At 37.3% G+C, this 23,376-nt stretch overlaps 2 protein-coding genes and 1 long non-coding RNA gene across 4 annotated transcripts in view; 1 reads left to right on the top strand and 2 right to left on the bottom strand.

Annotated features, from left to right (window-relative positions):
• Positions 1 to 4,101: 4,101 nt before the first annotated feature.
• On the bottom strand, positions 4,102 to 13,959 carry csnk2a1 (casein kinase 2, alpha 1 polypeptide). Of its 2 annotated transcripts, none has more exons than XM_046846483.1 (15): positions 13,807 to 13,959; positions 12,521 to 12,618; positions 12,099 to 12,177; positions 11,587 to 11,715; positions 9,684 to 9,795; positions 9,463 to 9,564; positions 9,252 to 9,302; positions 8,862 to 8,921; positions 8,655 to 8,738; positions 8,412 to 8,522; positions 8,201 to 8,302; positions 7,381 to 7,481; positions 7,124 to 7,272; positions 5,582 to 5,671; positions 4,102 to 5,273 (listed from the first exon to the last, which is right to left on the bottom strand). In XM_046846483.1, exons 4-15 carry the CDS (start codon positions 11,685 to 11,687, stop codon positions 5,152 to 5,154), a joined length of 1,185 nt encoding a protein of 394 aa, XP_046702439.1. In that variant the 5' UTR covers positions 11,688 to 11,715; positions 12,099 to 12,177; positions 12,521 to 12,618; positions 13,807 to 13,959; the 3' UTR covers positions 4,102 to 5,151. The 2 variants fall into 2 exon arrangements, with proteins under 2 accessions (XP_046702439.1, XP_046702440.1); XM_046846484.1 differs by lacking the exon at positions 13,807 to 13,959 and adding an exon at positions 13,560 to 13,691.
• LOC124384032 lies at positions 12,978 to 15,173 on the top strand. The gene is made up of 3 exons (XR_006925328.1): positions 12,978 to 13,008; positions 14,595 to 14,767; positions 14,945 to 15,173. It is a non-coding gene; the product is annotated as an uncharacterized LOC124384032 (long non-coding RNA).
• Positions 15,174 to 15,933: 760 nt separating this feature from the next.
• Positions 15,934 to 23,376, bottom strand: part of ptp4a3b (protein tyrosine phosphatase 4A3b) — an 8,208-nt gene continuing 765 nt past the window's right edge. The window contains exons 2-5 of the mRNA XM_046846489.1: positions 23,151 to 23,243; positions 18,561 to 18,691; positions 17,193 to 17,267; positions 15,934 to 17,081 (exon numbers count right to left, since the gene is read on the bottom strand). Of these exons, the coding sequence (XP_046702445.1) occupies positions 16,964 to 17,081; positions 17,193 to 17,267; positions 18,561 to 18,691; positions 23,151 to 23,243 (417 nt within the window). The 3' untranslated portion in view covers positions 15,934 to 16,963. The remainder of the gene's footprint in view (positions 17,082 to 17,192; positions 17,268 to 18,560; positions 18,692 to 23,150; positions 23,244 to 23,376) is intronic.

Genomic DNA, 23,376 nt, shown 5'->3' with positions numbered 1-23,376 from the left:
TTTTCAGTTGTTTTACACTTTTTTGTTATGTATATAATTCCACGTGTTAATTCATAGTTTTGATGCCTTCAGTGTGAATCTACAATTTTCATAGTCATGAAAATAAAGAAAACTCTTTGAATGAGAAGGTGTGTCCAAACTTTTGGTCAGTACTGTATATATAAATATAATAATAATAGCAATAATAATAATAACAGGCAATTATTGGTTAGAAAATGAGAAACACTCCTGTGCCACCTGTGCCTTTTGGTGCATTGAACTGTTTGGGGAAAACAGCAAGAAACATTGTTGTTCAACATTATTATTGTAAACAAAGGTAAAATCATGAAATGCTTGATTCAAATTAAAAACACAAAACTGAACAAGTCTGGTGTACAGTATGTTTAAAACATCTTTTGGGATGTTTTTTTCTTAATTTCTTACAGTATTTGTCATTTTCGGGTCATCTATAAGAAAGGCCTTACAGCAAGTTCATAAATAGAAAAGGATTGATAAAGCATTGATTTATCTACAGGATTTGTTTCATTGTTTTTTGTTTACAAAAACAACCGGGAAACAATTAAAAACTGAATATTATCCCATTTCATATTTGGCCCGGAAGTGTAAATATATGGCTTAGAAACATTTTAATTAAACCTACCTAATTTTTACACATTTACAAATATAGAGTTGTGTCAATTTAGCCATTAGGTGGCAGTAGAGGACAATAAAGAACAGCTTGTTTTTAGACCGGTGATAGTTTTCTCTTATAATTGGAGATTCCTATAGTTTTAGTTATACAGATACATTTTAATCTCCTTTTCATATTTTTTGTCTAACACTTATTACATCTTAAGCACACGTAATATTTCTTATAATAAAAAAAGAGATTTGTATTCTCCACCTGGTCTTAAATTTGCATGTGGTCAACTAAAACCATTCCCAGGAACAAGAAGTGAAACAGATTTTTCTTACAGTTTGCAGTGATCCCCATTTTCCCATCTGCTGTAATATAATGAGGTTAGACTAATGAGCAGCCACCTCACTAATTAAATCAAGTAAATATGCAGCTGGTCTCTGCAAAACCAGAGACTACAGTCATGACAAATTGCACCTGATCAACAGAAACTGAGTCATGATCCCAGCAATGAGTCCGTCAACAACTGCTAAATTGCTTTGCTAATAGGTCATGAACCCCATGGTGCAGGACAAAGGGGTCTATTTGACTGCTGTGCAGCAAACTGCAAATTTCTATTTGGTTCTAGTTTTTCAAAACTTGATCCCTTCATTATGTTTAAGTTGCTACAGAACTAGTTTTTCATTAATGGATCTGCACAATTCATATCAAGTTTATTTCTATAACGCTTTTTACAACAGACATTGTCTCAAAGCAGCTTTACAGAATTTTAAGGTGAATGATGTGTATTTATCCCTGATGAGCAGCCGTGGTGACTGTGGCAATGAAAAACCCCTTTAGATGTTATGAGGTTGAAACCTTGAGAGGAACCAGACTCAAAAGGGGAACACATCATTTGGGTGACATCAAGAGTTTGATCATAAATTTTCAACAATACAGAACACTGGAGTATAAGATTATAAGTAATGTTCTTTCTACAGTCAAATTAAAGATAAGGCTCCTTATCCAAGAAATCATTTTCACAATTCATATTTCCATTTTCCCATCATGCTTTTGGAGTTTGTCATCCAAGTACATGCATTTCTATTAAATGCCCTGCCCTTTGGCATATCCCTGGCATTATGGTTGTTTTTGAGATGTATGCAGGCAGATACTGCTGTATTTGAATAACAAATAGATTAAGGTCGCTGTTTGCGGCATCAGTTCCTCCTGTGGATACACGGATTGCTGAGCGCAGCCACAGTTGTAGTTTTCGTGACCCTGCTAGACTGAATGACATTTTAGAATAGTGTAGGTTATCAGCCCACTACAAGCAGAGACATGGCCTCATATCAAAGAAAAGGTACACATTCTAGCTTAATAGCAGCACAATGCCACCCTAAAACGAAAGGTGGTAGCAGCAGTGCCCTATCTGAGAGACCGTAGACACCTCACTCATGGGCTGCTGGCAGTGTGGCTCCTACGTGTGAGAAGAGAACAAATTGAGCAGCTAGAATTTAGGGCAGTAAATATGGCCTTGAAATAGAATTTAGTTTTTCCAGTTTGGGGACATCAGCATTTGTTACTTTGTTTAGGTGACATTGAGACAGTAAGATGTAGGAATGATCACAATAGGAGATTCATGTGGCTCTTTTTTGCAGGTGGGCCCACCCAGGGTGTTAGACGCTCAACACACCTCTCAGCATTGTATGAAGGTAAGTTCTCTGACAAGTTTGGCAAGGTACATGTGTACCTTTTCATGACTGCCAAGTCAATTCTCTGCAGAATGTGGTTAGTGAAGCTGGAGAACTCACTTGGTCTGGATTATTTAGCCACAATGTCTTCCCATATTACACATTACTACTACAAGGCTACTAGACTGCCTTCACATGCAGTCCAAACACCTTGGTTGTTTCCTCACCTAAATGGGTCTGACAGTGCAATAGAATGATTTAACACCAATAGCCAAGCTACCTGTAGATGTTTTTTTTTTTTTCAGCCTGAGGATGAAGCAGAGACTGTGGGCTGTGGATTTACAGTCCAGGAAATACTCTTGAACACAAAAGCCTATAGTATACAAGTCTTTAAAGCCCTTTTTGCACTAAAGGTGTATGTCACTAGAAGCTCATAAAACACTTAATACTAGCTTTCTAAAAGAAGAAGGGCAAGTCTGTGTGTATTTCACATGAGTCCAGTGTGGGATCTCCCCTGCACACTGTACTAAAACTGGTTCTAAGAAGTCCCTTTATGATTCCAGGCAGTGAGATCATGAAACCATTCTGCAGTGTGCCCATTGCATCCACCGTATTACTACTAGACCAACTACTCTCAGTCATGGGGGAAAAACACAAGCCCCCTTATCTAAACAGCACTTGCATTCAGAAACAATGGTAGCGAGAAGGTTCCAAGAAAAGCTGGCTATATGATAGTATTTGCAAATAGAGCACAGACACAATGTGTCCAGGTGATTTCTGTCCCCTGGAGATCCTGGAATTTTAATTAGAAACTTCACAGTGCATCATTGTTACAGTTCTTTCTACTAGTTATATCTCAATACAGGGCAAAATAATTAAAACGACAATTTTTTTGAAAAACATTTAATGCAGTAATTAATCACTAATTATCCTACACTTTTACTTACCCCATCTAATAACATGCCTGGGCTTGTGCATCACACCTGCATGCAATGCAGCTCAAAGCCTGGCTTTGATCTCAGCTGTTACATCCCAACTCACTCAGTTTCTCACAAATATGAAAAAAAAAACAACAGGCAGGTTTGTTACCTACTACATTTTATGCAATTTATTTATGTACAGGTCATTTAAGCCCTAAGGAAAGCCTTTTAAATGTGGTATGTGCCTCACAACACAGACCATCAGAGTATTATTATTAGCTCTATCCTCTGTGGCCAAATGTGCAGGCCGTGCTGTTTATAGCAAAAAACATTTAAATGGAAATATCCCACACCTGTTATATTTGAAGGTTTTTAAGCTTCAAACTACAGAAAAGATGTGTGTGCACCTCTCCAGTGTAACTTTAACTGGTACCATTGAGGTCTGGTATAAATAGGCTTAAGCGGTGTTCCAGCTTAAACACCCTACAAAAGTTTGAATGTGCTGAAAAAACATGAGGTACTTGATTTTAAAAATTCATATCACATTTCGTAATAAAGGGTCGGTAAAAAAAAAAAAAAAAAACCTGCCACCCGCACCGGTTTCTTTTCTGAACAATGCATATTCCATATATGAGCTTAAAAATAGCACAAAGCTTTGAGATTGTTTAATTTACAATACACAATGCTACTTTAATAGATTTGAACTATCCACACTTAATACAGACAGTGGATGTTTTCAGTCTCTTCACACCTTTAACATAAGAACGTCACTAAGGAACAAAGTCAGCCTGTCTAAGCAAACATTTCAGGGGGAAAATAGGAAACAAACTGTAAAAACTTAAAGGTTTGTCTCTTCCGTCAAGCCATAGAGTAAAAAAACAACATGCATTGCTAAAGAGATATTTAGCCTCTTTTAATCATTTTAATCATGGAGTTGAGACATTTCACTGGATAATTAATCAAGGAGGGGAAAAAAAAAAAAAACTTACAAAATTCTTCATGGTATTAAACAAATGTGTCAGAAGCTTCATTTAAAATAAAATAATAAAAAAAAAGACAATTTCAGTTCTGTGAGTAACACACATTGGCATACTATGGAATCTGTGGTACTCAGCATTGGCCACTTGTCCTAAAAGTAACTATTGAGCATCTATAAAGTCCATGGCCAAATCCAATCAACCTGCTACCAAATTCCCAAGTAATCAATAAAGTAACATGTAACAATAGCATCTACATACTGATCAGTAAAATCTGTATACACACATTGAATACACACCGCCAGTCATGTTTGTTTTAGCAGATTTGATTGAATTTGGCTCCCGGTCCGAGAATATAAAAGTCCACATGAACAGCACAACTGAAGCTCCAGCACGGTACAGCAGAACGGGTGCAACCATGAACCCAGCGAACACCGAACACGAGTCTGCATTCCGCTCAAGTTTGTAATCAAGTTTCACAGTGTAAGAGCACCCAAAGGTGAAGGAAATTAAATGTGTTGTCCCCACCCCACAAAAGCACAACTGAATGGGAACATTGTCAAAGAACTGGTATTCAAAAACAAGAATACTTGAGGGACATATAAAATAAATTTTATTTTCCTTCTTCAGTTCTACATGTGTATTTGTGTTTCGAGACAGCCACGGTGAGAAGAGAGAAAAACGCACCCGCATGCCTAACTTAGCTTTCCCGGGCAGGTGCTAAAAGATAATGAGAGTCCATATCCCTACAGAACAGAACTGAAGAGGAGAGGAAAAGGTAACTGTGTATTAGTTCTGCGTTACTTTTCAACATAATGACAACAAAAAGTTGATGGCTGTCACTGTCCACACTGCCAAGAGAACAATTACAGGAGGGAGGAAATGAAGGGTAGGAAAGGTTGGAAGGGTAAGGGAAAAGAGAAAGAGAGATAGAGAGATAGAGAGAGAGAGAGAGAGAGAGAGGTTTAAGGTTGGGCTCCCGTGGCGGCGGGTACTTGTGTAGCCAGCGTGTTGGAGGCAGAGATGACAGGAGAACCAGCTGCAATGCTGCCTAAGGGCTGTGTGCTGGCTGTCAGGGAGGGGATCCCTGCAGGAAAACGACAGAGCTGTCACATGCATCAACGCCAACGTTGTCTCACAGTAGGCTTGGGCATTTCTCTAGCTTATTGTTGTACTTGCTGAGGCCAAACATATTCAGGGAACCATCTACCACCTTCATGATACTGACCACATCTGTATAGACATGCACTGCTTGTGCCTGTTATATGAAAATATTTTATTTATTTAAATGGCCCAAATGTATAAAGTATACATTTTGAAATGTTCAATAAAGATTTCTTTTCCCAAAACCTTCGAATTAGCACTTCCAGAAATCCTGAATGCCAAGTATTTTACCTGCCATCATGCTAGAGGAGCTGACTGGAGTGGAGCTAGAAGCCATTCCAGTAGCAGTAGCTCCTCTACCCTGGTCCTTCACAATAGGGTCTGAAAAAACACACAAGCATGCACAATTGTAGAAACAGAAGAAGAAATAAAATGTAATAGATAAGTAGGGATGCAAACAGAATTAATTTGCTAAAAAGTTAAAACATTTAGGATAATATTCAAGCCATTTGTATAAAATGGTATTGCCTTCATGTTGAATGAATACCATGTCACACCAATAAAATCTATTTTCTTGGGGAATCTCAACAGTCAGACATAAGTGAAAAAACACGCAACCGGAACTGAAGTGACTCATTACAAAAGCAAGGAATTTTTTTAAAAATTTCGCGCTGCACTGACAATGAGCACAATAAACAGTAAAGTATACGTCGGTGAGCAACACATTCACAATTCCTCCTGTACGCATGAACTCTCATTCATTTATTACTCTTTAATAGTGCAGCTATTCTTATTTGCTCTTTTTTTATGCGTTTGAAATTGGATTTTGAAAGTGAATTTAGACAAAACATTGTCCTGGTTTCCCAAAACACAAATGCATCAGGTCATTTCTGTAAACCAAACTGCCTGAAACTTGGAACACAAAAATCATCTAATTAAAGATGTAAACTTTTAGCAAAGTATACTGTTACATAACCTGCATCAGCCAAAAGGAGGCTGGGGGCAAAGCTTCAGTCAGGCATGTCAATTTAAAACAAGATGTGAGAAGAACAGCCCACATCCGAACTGTTCAGTCCAGCAATAAAAGCACACAGTGAGCCTGGTCTTGGCACATTCAGTACACGCAAAGAACACAAGCGCACACGGTTCACATTAAAGAAGCAGATTATGATCCAATCTCACTAAAAGACCAACAAATACCTGACAAATGACCGAATCTTAAGTAACAAAAGCATATTAAAATAGTCCAGGCCCGAATTATTATACTACATAACTAAATTATGAATTCTCCAAAAAGATTTTAGAGGACAAATAAGTTTGTTTTTTTAATCTATCATGTTTAACATCTTGAAGAGCATGGATTCTTTTTGAGAGTTCATGTTAAAAAAAACTGCAGGAAACGCCAGATATTTTTTTCTAACAAGCAGCAATGTTTGAAAGTTTCCCAGTCAAAATTATTTCCTCCCACAAACAAGAATCAATAAAGCACGATCTGTGTGTCCATCTATTTTATTTGACCTTGTGTTCATCACCGCGAGACCAGTTCCTATTTAGTGTCTATCAGTTTCATTGCAGGTCAATGTGAGGAACATCTAAATGCTAAATCACATGTTTAAAAAATTAAACAGACCACACATTCTGGATCACTATAGCATTCCTGAAGAAAGAGCCACAGATGTCTGAGTTGCCCTTTTTAAAAAACTGTTAGGAAAATTTAGCGATCGCTTTATAGAACGCTTTACAGGCTTGAAAACTTGGAGTGGTTTAGAAATAAAGGTTTATAACCAGTTCATTTGTTATTTAGAGCGATTAGTGAATGTGTTACATGCTTACAGAAGTAAGGGTGATCCATGGCCTCACGTGCAGTCAGACGGGCCTGGTGGTCATAACGCAGCAGCTTGTCCAGGAAGTCCAGAGCCTCGGTGCTCACAAGGTGCTGGTTCTCACTATGCACAAAGCGCTCCCATCGCTTACGCGAATGCCTGCTCGCACAAACACACAGCGCTCATTGATGTACTACACAAATAGCACCAACCACCATTTTGTTTATACAAAGAAACATTTTTGTTACATTTTTTGATCACACTTACCTTCCCAAGATGTCATTAAAGCGTGGATCCAGTTCAATGTTGTACTTATCGATGTAATCATACAGGTCTTCTGTGCCGAGGACCTTTGCAATCCGTACAAGCTGGAAAGCGTAAATAGAACTTAAGCATAACCAGTACATAAAAACAACAACATACTGCAGTCCATGACATTTTACAGCTTACAGTCTTCATAAAAGAATAACACCAAAAGAGGAAAAAAAGAAAGCTTGAGTATAAACTACTAATACTCTTAAAACTGATTATTTAACTAGCTTTAAAAGAAGAGATTAGTGAATTACAATACTTAAACTGCTCATATACTCTAGTTATGACAATATGCACAATATTAACAGACAGAAATGTAGAATTGAATTATAAAGTCCTAAATGTATTAGTGGACCTATCAGGCAACTGAGCTATAATGTTCTGTCCATTGCTAATAGCAGAACCAAGTATGATATCCAGGTTTCCCTGGAAATGTACTTTCCTTAGATAACATACAACAGTAATTTATGGCATGCTATTAATATGAAATGCTTTCATACAGATTAAGGGAAACAAATAAGTGCATGACTTCCAAAGGTGAGGACAACTGCATATCAGTGGTGCTATCCTTCTGAAAGAATAAAGGATAAGTGACACGAAATTGATGAAATGGGTTTCTTTTTTTATCTTCTATATGCAATCCAGCATATTTTGTAATATCAGCGTGATACTAATACCAGATATAAGATCAGTCCTCTCTCTAACATTGATGCACTTATTTCCTTTATGGTTTTATTTTTATTTTTTTTTGTTTGTTTAAGTGTAGAACTATTACCTGGTCATAGTTGTCATGTCCATGGAAAAAAGGTTCCTTCCTGAAAATCATACTGGCCAGCATGCAACCCAAACTCCACATGTCCAAACTATAGTCATACATCTAGAAATTATAAAAAAATAAAAACCACTGAATCATTTGCTTAAACAATCCACTTGTGTACAAGGCATTTATAACATGATACTTAATAGATGTTTAAAAATAAAAGTACCTGGTAGTCAACAAGCAGCTCAGGACCTTTGAAGTACCTGGAAGCAACTCGCACATTGTACTCCTGGTTAGGATGGTAAAACTCAGCCAAGCCCCAATCTATCAGACGAAGCTTCATTGGAAAGAAGTTATTTGTTAAAACATTCAGGACAATTATCTAAAAAGATTTCGAATAAATAGCAACTTATTTTACAATAGTGTATATACTAAAAGCTAACTGAGGCTGAGAATGTCATTGGGTTACCTTTCTGTGCTCATGGTCAATCATGACATTATGTGGTTTGACATCCCTGTGCATAATTCCCATGCTGTGACAGTAGTCTAGAGCCTAGTAAAGAAGATGAAAAATATATACAAATTCAGAACTGAAGCAGATCCTTAGTTAAAAGCAGGACAGCTACTAAAGCAGGACTTTAGGTACTTGGCTGCAAATAAAAAAAAAAATTCTTACCCTCAGGATTTCATACATGTAGAAGCGAATGTCAAAATCCGATAATGTCTGATACAATTGCTGCATGAGACAGATACAAATACCTCATTACTTAAGGATGAGCGCCAAGAATCTTATGTGTCTACAGTGATTTGTATTATTAAGTACAAGCTACAGTCATTAAATGATAATGTTGCTGACAATTACTTAGTTATATCAATCTTTTCAGCAACAATAAAGTTAACAAAAAAAAAAAAAAAATCGAAAGAACTGCCTCAAAAAGAAAAAAAAAAAAGTGTTCAGGACAATTTTACTGATTACACCCTGATGTATCTCTAACCAGTCCATGTCAAAAATAATCAGTACATCAATCACTAAATATCTTTTTCCCCTCTCCACTGCAAATCTTACCTTGAAATCTGTGTTGTTTACATGCTCAAAAACCAGTGCTGGTGTCCGAGACTGCAGGAAAACACGATTAGACATGTTTTAATGTTTGAAATATGTAGTCGCTCTCTTTCTAAAAACACACTCAAATTTATGTAACAGTCATTATATTATACAGCAAATAAATAATCCTTACAGAATATGAAACATGATGAATTAGCATAGAAACACTCACCACAGGATCCTTGACGATGTCTAAAAGAGTTATGATGTTGGGGCCTCCCCTCAGGTTCTCAAGAATTTTAATTTCTCGCTTGATTTTCTTCTTTTTAACGGGCTGTTTTAAAACACGACACATTTAATGATCACGCGTTATCAGATAACGACCGATATTTCTACACGTCATCACATCTTGCATTTGAACATAAAGTAAAATCACAAACATAGGAAACGTACCTTCAGTATTTTCACCACGACTTTCTCGTTGTTTGTGATGTTTATGGCTTCAAACACTTCACTGTACTTTCCTCGACCCAGCTTTCGCACAAGCTGGTAGTCATCCTGATTTCTGAACCACAAAAATAAAACCATTTACATTTATCATTAGTCCCTAACAGATTTCAAGCACATGTTCACGTTTATGAGTATCTATCTTTTCTAGTTCAAGAATTAAAAGTATAAATATTACACTGGCCATAAGAATATATGAACAATATTCATGAGCTACATGCCTTTGACTGTTGCAGTAAGGCATGCAATCAGTGAGGTGGTTGTGTGCGCGCGCGTGCGTGTGCGCCTGCATGTTATGAGCATTTTGCTGTTTGCACTGAATCATTATGTGCTCATAATGGATTAACTGCATTTTGTTTGTTCTTCTGCTTGCACACAGTACCATGTGGTATTATAACCCAGTGTCACGCAAAGCGTAAATCAATCAGTGCTGCAAAACAAAGACTTTTTCCCATAAAGCCTGTACAAACTGAAATGTTTCTGGCCTTATCTCATATATGTTTGTCTCTGTGGTTAAGCTATAAAAAAAATAAGCAGCAAACAAAGACCCTCAGGGTTTCACTGAATGTTAAATACAGCTGCACAGCATAAAATTCCAAAGCAGGACCACACGATCCCTCCACATGAAAACCGTGGTCTTAGCCCGTAGCAAGCAAAGTGTATGCAGTCATATTAGTAAGAAGATAGTCAACTTAGCCACAATTGTTTATCATGTTGCAAGTCAAGTCATCACCTTGCAAAGATATTGTGAAATGGACATTATGCAATATTAATTTCTCCTTGCTCATGATTTACTATTTAAAAAAAATCCTGATAAACAATTTCAATTGTACTATTGTTTAATGCAGTATATTTTGATATAATTCTATTAAAAATTGCTTTTTTAATGCCCTCGTGGACATTTTCCGTTGGTCCACTTCTTAAACACTTCCGCATGTTAACGGGCATTGATGAGTCCAAAAAACTCGAACAGTCTCAATTTACCTTGACAAAAAGCAAGTTTAGACAAGAGCCCATGAGATGAGGTGAAGGGGAGGGGCTTCCTGTAGCATCCATTAATAAAAGTATTCTGAACACCTTTACAACTGTCAATCTGCCAGCTCCCATTTTACTGAGAGAGACTTTGGGTATATTTATGAGTGATAAATAATACAACTCAGCTGTGCAAATTAAAATGTCAGGTCTGATAATATATTAGGAGTAAACACCACTGTAGATCAAGGCAGTGTGGAAGCATAGATTTACATTATGCCTGTACGATGAGGGCCGAAACAATTCCTTGAGTAACTTGAATACCAAAAAAAATAAACCACGTGTGTTTATCATTAAACTACACAGAGAACTGTTTTCCCCCCACGGACCATTAATGCTGCCCACCACTACGCACCACCCGCTAAACTCTGGACCGCTCCAGGGTCTCATTAATAAACGTGTCCACTTACTATGTACTACACCAAGTTATATTAACTTAACCTTAATGTGACATACTGTATGCTGTAATGATGCGTTGGCATGTAGCAGTTCTCATATCTTAAAGCATCAAGTATATTGCACAAACCGTGCAGTGAAAAGCTTGATGTTTTGTGCATATTTGAAGGTCGAATATTTAAAATAATCCCCTGATAAATTCAAGTAGTAATTAATCACTAATACTAGGTGTCTTTTCACAAAAAAATAAAAATAGAAGCATACTACAGATAACTGTACCGAGATAAATAACTGCAAAAGTATGTGCAAAGGAAAGTTAGTAATTAGCAAATTAAAATGTAATAAAAAATGTGTATTATATACACAAAACATTCACATTTAAATCCAGTTTAATGCTTACAGAGAGAAGACTTTCACTCACCCCCACTCTACCACATGGGACTCATAATCCCAGTACTCTCTGGGTCTCTGTGTGTTTACATCAGGGTAAACTCGAGAGCGGCTTGAAACAGGACCGGACATATTCTACTCGGGATATTCCCAGAAGCACCTGGGAAACAGGAAGAGGCAGATACAGGACAGCTGTTGTGCAATGTCAACCAAAACACTGGAAGCTGAATTCACATAAGATGGAAAAGAAAAAATATTCTTGACTACATATAAGTTAAGGACTGGACTTAATTGAGGTGAAACACTTCATACTGTATTAGCTGAAACAAGCACACCAAGAAATCTATTCAATAACATTATGCTTTAAATAGTGCATTCTTCTAAATACAATTAAAAAAAACTAACATGGTCTGGAGCATGCTTTCGGAGAACACTTCGTTTGCATTCCGTCCCTTTAGAGTGAATTAACTCCCTAAACACTGCAGGAAGCAAAATCTCTCTTTGCAAAAGCTGCTAAGACTGTCCTATTTGATTCAATCTTACCTTGGAGGTTTCCTCCAAGCAGAAGATGAGAGGTGGAGCTGATGAAAGCAGGTGCGTTTGCTTTATGGAGGAGCATATGCTGCAAGGAAATCAAGCCACATTAAGAAAAACAAGCAATGGTTAAAAAAAACAATAGTATTTGTACAACTTGTGAAATATTAGTCGTTTCAAAAGATATGCTCTTTAAACTGGAAACTCGTGAAACTCATAAGCTGATCGTCTATCATTATTACAAACATTCTGAATCTGTTTGAGTGTAAAGCCATGCGAGTGTTAACTAAATGCTATAATTAACAACTTTATTAATGTGAACTTTATTCCTTCAGTCATATTAATAACCTAGTGCACTATTCAGGAACCTCTTGAATGAGTGAGGGTTTCTTCCAGGAACTGGGAAGCTCAGAACAGCAGGATCCACTCACCTGGTTGTAAATGCTATGAGAGGACATCCAGCATTTTATTCAGGGGGCACGCCACGCCAAAATGTCATTCCTTAAGGCTTTCTGGATACTGAAATGTCCTGAGAAAACACAAGCAGGTGTTAAGCAATGCAGTGATGCCTGTACGGAGCCTGGTTATTAACAAGATATTCCCCAGAGGAGCCTTTACTGCGTTTTATTCAATAATCACTGCCCGAACACAGCTAGTCACATTTAACTAGCCCTAGATCAGCTTTCACTACCACTCAAATGGGAGAACAGGAGATTTACTTATAGGCATTTTATAGCTTGGTATATGTTGGTATTGTGGTTCATATATATATATATATATATATATATATATATATATATATATGGGGGAGAGACACGGACGACTGAACTAGTGAACATCACCCCCCTACCTCACACACACACACACACACACACACACACACACACAGGCCTAGTAGACCAGCCATGCTAGCTCCCAGGTTAGGACCTGAACCTTACTTAAACCGAATTACCTCCCTATTTAAAATTAAATGTTACTTTAATAGACCCAACAACATATAAGACAAAAAAGAAACGCTTACAAAACATAACCACTCGTCTGAATACACAAATAGACCGTGGACATGGTATACAGCTAGCGAGCTAACACCAGAACTATGTTGGCGTTAACATTTGCCACGCCTAAAATTATATAGGCTGCTAGCCGCCGTTCAATCCTTCTACCTTGATTATTATACTATATATTATCAAATGTATCTATCTTTTTTATAAAATTTATTTTCACAGCGTACGAGATGGAGGTATAGCCCGCCTGTAGCTAACATAAAACAGCTAGCGCTGGGTTAGTTATCTGTCGCTAGCTAGCGAGGCACGCCACATCAAAGCCGGGTGGGTGATGGAGGATAGTTAGCAAGCAAGCGGAGAATACGCTATCCAAAGACCGCAATGGGGTATTAAAAAAACCCGTCTCATTAATTATACATATATATACACAAAATACCCGTTTGGTCCTCGACCCAATCATACGTACATGGCTGAAGGAACAATGCTGCACGGACCATTAGAATGGCAGCAATAAACAACACTAGAAGGGGCAGCTAGTAAGCTAAAATAGATCACTTTGCCCTCGATAATTAACAGCATTGGACCCTCTCGGAGATTGCACCGATTATGTTTCCAAAATGCGAACGATTATAATGCTGTGTGTACGCTACAATATGGGGAAAGAATTGGACGATTTACGGCTCGCTACCTGAAGCTTTTTTGTTTTATATTACCTCTCGGAGTCTCCTAGTGGAAAATATGGCGGCTCCAGCAAACCTAGAAATCGACGCTAGTAGTAGCAGCGGCAGCAGTCACGCTAGCTATAGCTAGACACAGAGAGGAGCGCCTCGCTCGGGGAGGGAGGGGGGGACACTTCCGGTGTGGTGCACAGCGCCGGGTACAGTCCGGGATCCCACAGCACCAATCACACTCACTCTCCCATTCATTTGTCTATAGATATTAACCCCCTCTTACATACACACACAATTCATGTTCACAACTAAACTAAAAAAACCAAACAGAATATATACTTTATTTGAAGGTTTACGTGGGCAAACGTTATGAAGCAAAACGTGTTTCCTCTCATGAGGGCAAGGAATGATTTGCCCAAATAGCATTTCGCTGTCATCCAATCCGACTTGTGTGTAAGCTGATCCCCACCCGTTCACGTTTGCTTTAATTAGACCTTTCTATTTCGGATGCTGATGTGATTTACATCTGATAACACCGGCCATGGGAATTCACAATTTGATCGCTCACTAGTCCATAGCAGCACCTTTGTAGATTTTTCCTTTTTTTGGAGGAAACCAGAGAACCCATAGAAAACCCACCTAATGTAAACAAATTTAGTATCAAAAGCCTGGAGCTGTGAGTCTGCGAAACTAGTCACTGCTCCAACATGCCCACAGAGAAATTGAAATAGAAGTCTACAGCTGATGGATCTTGTGTACATTGATTATTTCTTTAATTGGAAATAGTTTTATATTCATTTATGGGAACCTTAGTTTTTTATCCTGTTTAGGGTCATGGTGGATCTTGTGATCAACCAAAATTGCAGGAAGTCACTTGCAGGGCACTGTGTACACACCCATACCTATATATGTTTTGGACAATAATAGTAACCCCACTGGAGATGGAGACAGAAAAAAAATGTAAAGCATCAAAAGAAGTAACTCCATTTTAGGACCAAGCGCTGTGAGCCTGCACTGCTACCTGCTGCACCACTTCAGTTCTTTCTTTTCAGATTCATTTTGCATTTTATTTGCTTGATAAAGACAGAACTAAATGACTTTAATGTATACAGACTGTCAGCACGGTTATTCAGACATACTATAGATTATTTTGTTAATATGCACAACTCTCCCATTTTAGGAAACCAAAGGTTAATGGACAAATTACTGCCGAGTTACTTCTTGGTCACCTGGGTTTTGCTGCATCATTTCATCATCATTAGGTTGCATCATACACAGGAGAGGTAACAACAGTTCAAGGTCTCATAGTTGATGTTCGATGTGGCATTTGCATCTGGGGTGGTATTTGCATCTCAACAAGAAGACCAGAAATTTGCCAATCCTTGGCCACTATGAAGCTAAAAAGTAGTAGAAACATAGAGCATACAAACATAACATCAAATCAAGCAAATAAACAACTTGGTGCATTGTTAGAAATCAAGAACATGTGTTGACCTTTTTCCAAGTTTAATCATTACAGAGATTAGGGTATACTAATGCTTCCAACACAATGGGACATTAGTTATGGTCAGTCTGTGGCCATGATTGCATCGAACTCGAACAGTTACCTTACTGTTTTGGGCATGCTGTGATATTGTTCCTTCCTTTATCCTTCTTGCCAACTTACCCAATCTGTCAATTTTCTACCTAAGGTGTTTCTACCCACAAAAAAAAGAATTTCTTGTTGTCTTGTACCATTCTGTGTACATACTTTTTATACAAACATTACCAGGAGATCAGCAAGGTCTAAAATAGTCAAACATGCCCACCTGGTACAACATTCCATGCCATGATCAAATTCACAAAAATTACACTATTTCTGATGTTCTGATGCAAACAGACACACAATTCATGATTCTTCATTTTTTTATTTGCACTTTGTTGCCACATGATTAGATATTTGCATGAATGTATGTGTTTTTTATTAAAGTGGACAGTAGAGTGCACATTAAATGTGTCATCCTCGGCTTTGTCATTCTACTAAATATGCCTGTATGTAAAGCATATAAACATATTTTTCTCCTTTCCAAACATGTAACACATTCAACATGAATGTCTACTTTAACTTCTTACTACGTGTGTTGATGTAGATCAAGATCCACAAATATTAACAAGCAAAATAAATCACAATTTTTAAAAAATTACTTTATTACTTCAATAGCAATGACCATAAACAAAATTGGATGTGCCTCTGATTTAGAAGGCAGAAAAAATATTAAATCACATTTTTAACTCGTATTCCAGAATGTGAAGTACCTCAGTACCAAGATCATTAAGACCCAAAAGATTTTTGTCCTAATACACATTTCTGGTTTGACTTGTTTCCTATTTCCATGGTAGCACAATTTTTCAAACAGTGAGTTGCAAAGACACTTGCAGTACATCACCTTTACATAATAAACAAAATGGGAAGCCACAAGCAGGGCTGAAATTAAGCTTTTAACTGGTGTCCTATTGAAAACTAGCCAATAAAGTGTGCTTCTTACCATCTATCCAGCGTACTCTTATACAAAGTTCTAATAGTGCAGTGTTCTAATCCCAAAGTAGTTCACATCACAATGTAAAATATAGCTCTAGTAAAAAAAAAAAAAAAAAAACAGCCACTAGCCACCACAAATAAATCATTCTTTGCCAAAATCAGGTTCAGAAAAGTGGGACTAGAAACCCAAGTCTGGAAATAAAATTACATAAAAGAAAAGAAAAGAGAAATGCTGTGCTTTAATTAAACCTATACATGATTAATAAGATACAATATAAACAAGCAATTTTGGTAGCAGTCTTCCATAAATTAAATCATGTTTGTCCAAAGGAAGCAAAGATTATCTTTGGATTGTGTGCTGAAGATCTTGCTGGTTGTTTACATACTGCATGTATTTGTGTTTGTGTGTGTGTGTGTGTGTGTGTGTGTGTGTGTGTGTGTGCACGAATATACATGTAATACCGTCTGTGAGACACTTAGGATCAATATCAAAAGGCTTGTTTTTCACAGCCCTGAGTTCACGAAGCCCTTACACTTAGGGGTCTCACATAGATTAAAGCGGGGTCAAGTCCATCCAAATAGTAAAAGTGAAACAATTCAAATGCATGAGGTTTGTGGAATTAGTCCTGTTTCACCCACAAATTAATTCATTCCTTCAGTGGCAGATGGGCTGAGACTCGTTCACATGAGGCAGCACTTGTTCTTGTGGTTGTGTGGGTCTTTGAAGCGCAGTCTCTGCTTAGGCCTGTACTTCTCTAGGTAGGTCAGCTGCTTGCTGTTTATGGCACCCCGACGTTTTCTATTATAAAAAACAATCAATATGTAATAATTCTGTACTTGTATTTTAGGCTGTCCTTCCAATGGCAAAGTAAATTACAATCCTGTCATGCAGTGTCTCGTTTGCACTCACTGTCTGATGAACTGAATTGCATCCTCATACTTCATTCCACACTCGATCAGTGCCAGGGCCACAAGAACTGGAGCTCTGGAACACAGAAATATATAAGAAAATGCTTGATGAACTGCTAAAGAGACACAAGACAATGAATGGTCTCAGGTGCAGCTATCACCTGGTGAATATGAGAAATAAGTTCTTCAGTCTGACACAACACTTAAGCAAGTGGACAGACTCCATCGTACAAAAGTCAAATTCACGTTTACAAGGAGACAAAGCCTGCTCTCGAATTAAAGTAAGAAATCTGATAAATATGCTTAAAATAGCTTGGCCAGGGCCGGAGTAGTCTTACTAGGGCTAGGGTTTTTGTGAGAGGGTGCTAAAAATTACAGAGATTTCTTAGAAAACAAAGTCATTCTAGTCTGAGAAATCTACTTTTACCACTTGGCTTAAAGCTCTGACTTTCCAGTGTATCCAGTGAATACCAACCCAAACAGGCCTCCTACAGATCAACAGCATAACAAACTTGCCCAAGTAAAGCAAACATTGGCTCTATGTCAAGATGTGCAGAGGGCTCCCACAGGGCCATCAAACTACGTCAGAAAGCCTGGTGCCTCAGAGAGTCACAGTAAAGCAAGAGAGACTGACAAAGAGAGAGATAAGGAGAGAGAGAGAGAGAGAGAGAGAGAGAGAGAGAGAGAGAGAGAGAGAGACATAAAAAGGGGTAGACAGTTGCCATTATCTTGAGTTATTTTAATGGTTTAAGAGGATTGTCACCTGTACTCACATAGTTATATTATAGTTTTCTTGCTTCAAAATCATAATGACTTCACAATTTCCTTTCTGTAATTAAAAGAGGTACTTAACAACAAATTCCCATTTCATGATCAGATGTCAATGCCTCCAATAATAAACTGGAATTAGTATCAGTTGAGTGAATCTGAGCAAGCAGTTTATCTTGGCATGGTTTAATGAAGCACATTAAATGAACCTGAACTGATCCTTGGCAGGATGGCCACTATGCTCCTTAGACAGATGCTTTGGGGTATTTTGTTAGAAACAAAAAAAAATATTTTTTTCTGATAATTAGTCCCAGGATAAAAGTCAAAGAGTTTGACCTGGAACTCTGGATCTCCAAACACACCAGGCTTTCTTCTGAATAGAATGGCTTTTAGGGTTAACCCGTGTTAGGATGAGAATTTTGAGTTCCACCTACATGCTGCTGATATTTAAATTTAAAATTAAAATAAATCTCCTGTGCTAATGCTATAGTTACAATGATGTCTTAACAATAATTCCATCATCTCAACTCTCAAAATGCACAGTTCTGGCTTGTATTTACTTCCATGAAACAAAAGATTTTGTTCACCAGTTTTTACTAACCGGCCAAGTCCAGCCACACAGTGAACAGCCACACAGCTCCCGGGGTCCTCACAAAACTTATTCTTCAGCAGCGATAGCCAGTCATCCACAATCTTTGTGGGAGGAGGAGCTCCATCATCAAATGGCCAGTCCTGCACAGAGGGACAAACAATGTCAAACAATCATTACTTACAATAAACAACTGACAAGATCTGGCTTTTGTTTTTAGTGAATGTAATGTATTTTACATGTAATACAGCATTTAAGCAGAGATCAACCGGAAGAATGCTGAAAATAGGGGAGGGCTTGACAGCTATAACCATAGTCTGTGCTTTGGGAACATGTTATCTGCAGAAAGAGGTCTATCACAAACCTCTGAGTGAACAGACTCTCTACTGTATCTAAATCACACCAACCAGTGAAAAGTCTTTGATGAGTCCAGTGCGATTCTCACAAGCTGTGCCATGGCAAATATGGCATGTACTGTACCAAACACGCATGCTGCTGTCTCTCCCACTTCAGTCAGCACCAGCAGGAACAAGGACACCACAGTGTTTAGCAGCAAATCTGAGAACTGAATCAGATATGGCAGGATAATGCCATGCTGAAGAGAAAAATCTAACTCAATGAGATATGTGATTGTGAATAATATAATACCTGCATAAACCTATAAAATGAGCATAGATGAATTCTAATCACATTCTTTATGTAACCAACACACTTTCTTACACAGAGTTTTTGATGTGGAAAGGGAATGAAAACACAACAGAACATTAGAATTATTGTGCATTTCTATGGCTGAGCCTTCCTAAGAATGTCAAGCTGCATTGCATCCCTATTTTGCTATTTATTCCTATTCCAATTTGCTATCATTTACCAGTTACAACACTTTTCTCTGGTGTGTGATTAATACATCATATGCCAGTTTAGATACACTAAAGAACATCATGCCCTGGCAGTCATAAAAGAGGTCAGGAAACACAGCCAACCAAGAGTGAGAAATTGACAAACAGGAGTAGAAGAGTAAAAGTGTCTTGTATTATAGTAAGTTTGGATTGTATTTGCTTCATTAATTTGTTCTCTTATATTGTGGGGAATTAAATGACTGAAAGTTTTTATCATTATCGATTTTAGCTACAGAATGTTCAAATGTTTTCTTTTAAAGCAGTATATATATTTATCCATATTATTTATGTTATATTCAGTTATACTGAGCAAAGGTGAGTGATTCAAGTCATCAGCTTCTTGGCTTTCTAACCTACTTTCTGGCTTATGACAAATATCTGACAGGTTGGAGAACAAAATATACAAATGCAATTTAAAAAGGGAAAATAAACTGAAGTAGGACAAAATATTACTGAATAACATTCCTCAAAAGATTTTTATATAATATGACAGGTACATTGTACATTGTCTGGGACACAGGGTCGAATTTAATTCTTAATGTGTGCACTTGCATTTATGATATTAGTGAAAGTTGTTCTTCCACAAGTATTTTCTAAAGGCTCTTTTCTACCAGTGGAGAAGAAAATGACAAAATGTGACGATGTAGTTTTGAACAAAGTCATATTTCAGACTTGTGGGAGAAAACCTCCTTATGTAATAAATGTAAACAGTTACCAGTAACTACCCACTCAGCTCTTGAGTTAAAAATAACAGTTAAATCCTGTAAGTGTTTAATATCTCCCCCTACTTGTCTGGTGTGTCCACAGTAAGCTATTAATTCCAAGAGGCCATGTTGTGCTTGGTATATGCTCAGGGAAAGCAGGTCGGTCTCCAGTCCCAACCCTGCAGGCTAATTGTAGCAAATGCTTTGACATTTTCCCTGAATCACATACCTGCTATTTCTCCAGCAGCTGGACTCTCCTGTTACAAGAAAGGGAGAAGCCTTGGGCACCTGTTTCCCATCAGTAAACATTTCCATTTTCAAACATGCAGAGTCTCAGTGCTACACATCCCTTCAAAAAAAACTTTTTTCAGACTGGAATACAAAGAAATGCTATCTAAAAGATCTCAGGTAATAGTTAGTAATAGTTAACACTACTGCCTATTGCAGTCATAATCATTACTTATAATTAAACTTGGGAAAGATGAGATAGGCTAACGTGCTACCATGTAACAAACACTTCTACTCAACAACTAAATCTCAGGAACTATTTTTATCCCTACACTAAGAGATTAACTTTGACATATTTTCAAGGGTTCCTCTGTTTACTAAGACCTGCTGTAGTGTTTCCAGTCTCTAGTAACTGTGCGTAAATAGGAGCTGGCAGACAGTCAGACACAAACCCAAAGATCATAGGGCTATTCAGAGAACACTATGCCTCTTTTTAAACCAAGACAGTATGCCAACACGTGTGACCCAGGTAACCTCAGTTCAAACACAACTATAAAAACCCTGATGAACTCAACAATACTACAACCGTAGTTCCAAAAAACTGGGACATTGAGTAAAATGTAAATATAAATAGAATGCAATGATTTTCAAATGTCATAAATCCATATTTCATGATTTCATGCACAACAGAACATAGAAAACTTGTTAAATGTTTAAAAAAAAAAAAGATATGTACCATTTTAAGGAAAAAATTAGGTCATTTAGAATTTGATTGCAACAATGTATATAACTATATATACACACACACACACACACGTGTGTGTGTGTGTGTGTGTGTGTGTGTGTGTGTGTGTGTGTGTGTGTGGAAACTAAGGAGATCAGGTGGTAGAGTTTTGTGTGAGGAATGTCTCATTCTCTGATACAGGAATCCCCCCTGCTCAACAATACAGGTCTTCTTTGTAGTATTGTTCACTTCATGATGCACCAAACTAACCCTAACCCAAGGCAAGCCAGTTCACCACCCAGACCACTCGAGGTATCCAATATAAATTTATGCTCATATATTTTGCTTTTGTTCCTGGTGCACAGAGGTTTCATTAGATTCTCGAAATCTTTTGGTGATATGTAATGTAGATGATGAAATTTCTGCAATTTTATGTTGAGGAAGATAATTGTGATAAAGTTCCAAAATGTATAAACGCAGTTCTTCGCACATTTGGCGAACCTCTGCTGATCTTTACATCTGAGAGACTGCCTCTCTTATATACTCTTTTTATACCCAATCATCTTACTGACTTGTTGCCAATTAACCCAGTTAGTTGCAAAAAGTGTTCCTCTATCTGTTTTTTTATTAGTAGCACTCAGTTTAAACATTTAACATGTTTTCTACTGTGAATAAAATATGGGTTTATGAGATTTGCAAATGAATGCATTCTGTTTTTATTTACATTTTAAACAGCACACACATTTTTGGAAATGGGGAAACCTGTATATACCTGTGTATATATATATATATATATATATATATATATATATATATATATATATATATATATATATATATATATATATATTATAAAATGATCACCTATAGGCTGCAAGACGATGAACCTTTACTGATGGCACCAGCAGACCAAAAGCGAAACGCTAATCTTTTTGTCATATTTATTTCTGTTTTGAATATTTATGACATTTAGTAACATGACAAACACCTAGTCTTCTACCTAAGCCATGATCAGTTGTGGATTTCTTAGGATATAAATATTCCAAGTGAATTTATCTTGATTTTGGTGTTCTCCTAACAGCACTGAGGAGTCGGTTTTATATAACGTGGCTCTGTTGTGTGCCTCACATGCAGTTTTTTTGTTTGTTTGGTTTTTTTTTTTTTACATAGTTACAGAAAAGCCTGGCGCATGACCAAACTGTAAAAATCCATCCAGACCGAAGTTAACTGCAGCTGTGTAATCCGCATCCAGGAATGGAAGGGATGGGTAGCAAGAGATTGTGAATAGATTGTGTAAGGTAGAAAAAAAGCAAGGAGAGGAGGGAGTAAGAGACAGTTCTGACATTAACAGGAAGAGCATAGAGGGAATCCTGCTTCTGACCAGCTGAGAGCTGCAGAGACATACTTTCTTCAGATAAAAGTTTATACTTTCTTTTAATATTGCGTATGCAAAATGGAAAGATGACTGCCATGTGTGTCCTGTGTTCATTAATCATATTGATTTTGCGTGTCAGAAAATGCTTAGTGTCTGCATTGTATAGTACCCGAGTAAATAGTGGTACTCATAAACACACAGTGTCCACAATAAGCAGAATCCACTACAGTTAAAGCTTGAAATCTCACCCCTGGTTATTATTGTGGAACGATAATACTGAATACTACAAAATAAAAAAATGAATAACTGATTTCTCTAGTTATTTCCCTAGTTATAATGCAGATCACTACTGAAGTTCTTCCACACCAACCATGTGCTGAAGCTTTGTTTACATGATTGGTCCTTGTAGTTTCAGTGATAGCAAATCTTAATGATTTAGTGAACAATAAAGACAGTTGGCTGCTTTAATATTTGTGGTAAAGGTTTTGAGAAGAAAATATGGGACTGATAATCAGATATCCACAAACCACCATATATTTAGCTATATAATGTAGGTAGCAGTTTCAGCAGTGAGGTTAATGGAGTAGATACTTAGGACATGCATAGTGAATGGTGAAAATCAGAATGGAGCAGCTTTCTACAGCACAGAATTCTACAGCACAGAATAGCACTCACCATGACCGTGATGCCATCTTTCTCCAGTGGTGTCTTGTCATATGTTACTTCACACACTCGCACCACTGTAGTTGCACCATACTTCTTCAGATCCTACAAAATTAAGAAGCAAACAAAAGTGAAAATACACACTAGAATAATCAAATCATAATTTCTTCATAAGGAGTAATTTCATTAAAATAGTATTAGTTTTATTCAAACAATTGTTAGTTGTAATACGTTTGTT

Source organism: Silurus meridionalis, chromosome 4 (genome assembly GCF_014805685.1).
Source record: "Silurus meridionalis isolate SWU-2019-XX chromosome 4, ASM1480568v1, whole genome shotgun sequence".
NCBI lineage: Eukaryota > Metazoa > Chordata > Actinopteri > Siluriformes > Siluridae > Silurus > Silurus meridionalis.
This window is presented reverse-complemented; position numbering and strand designations above follow the sequence as displayed.

Bases quoted from the DNA above. Each gene is read 5' to 3' on its own strand.
- csnk2a1 (XM_046846483.1), bottom strand. From the start codon at position 11,687: ATGTCCGGTCCTGTTTCAAGCCGCTCTCGAGTTTACCCTGATGTAAAC. The intron at 9,303-9,462 runs GTGAGTGTTTCT...GTTTTCCTGCAG, and splicing joins ACATCGTCAAGGATCCTGTG to TCTCGGACACCAGCACTGGT. The intron at 8,523-8,654 runs GTAACCCAATGA...TTTCCAATGAAG, and splicing joins TTGACCATGAGCACAGAAAG to CTTCGTCTGATAGATTGGGG.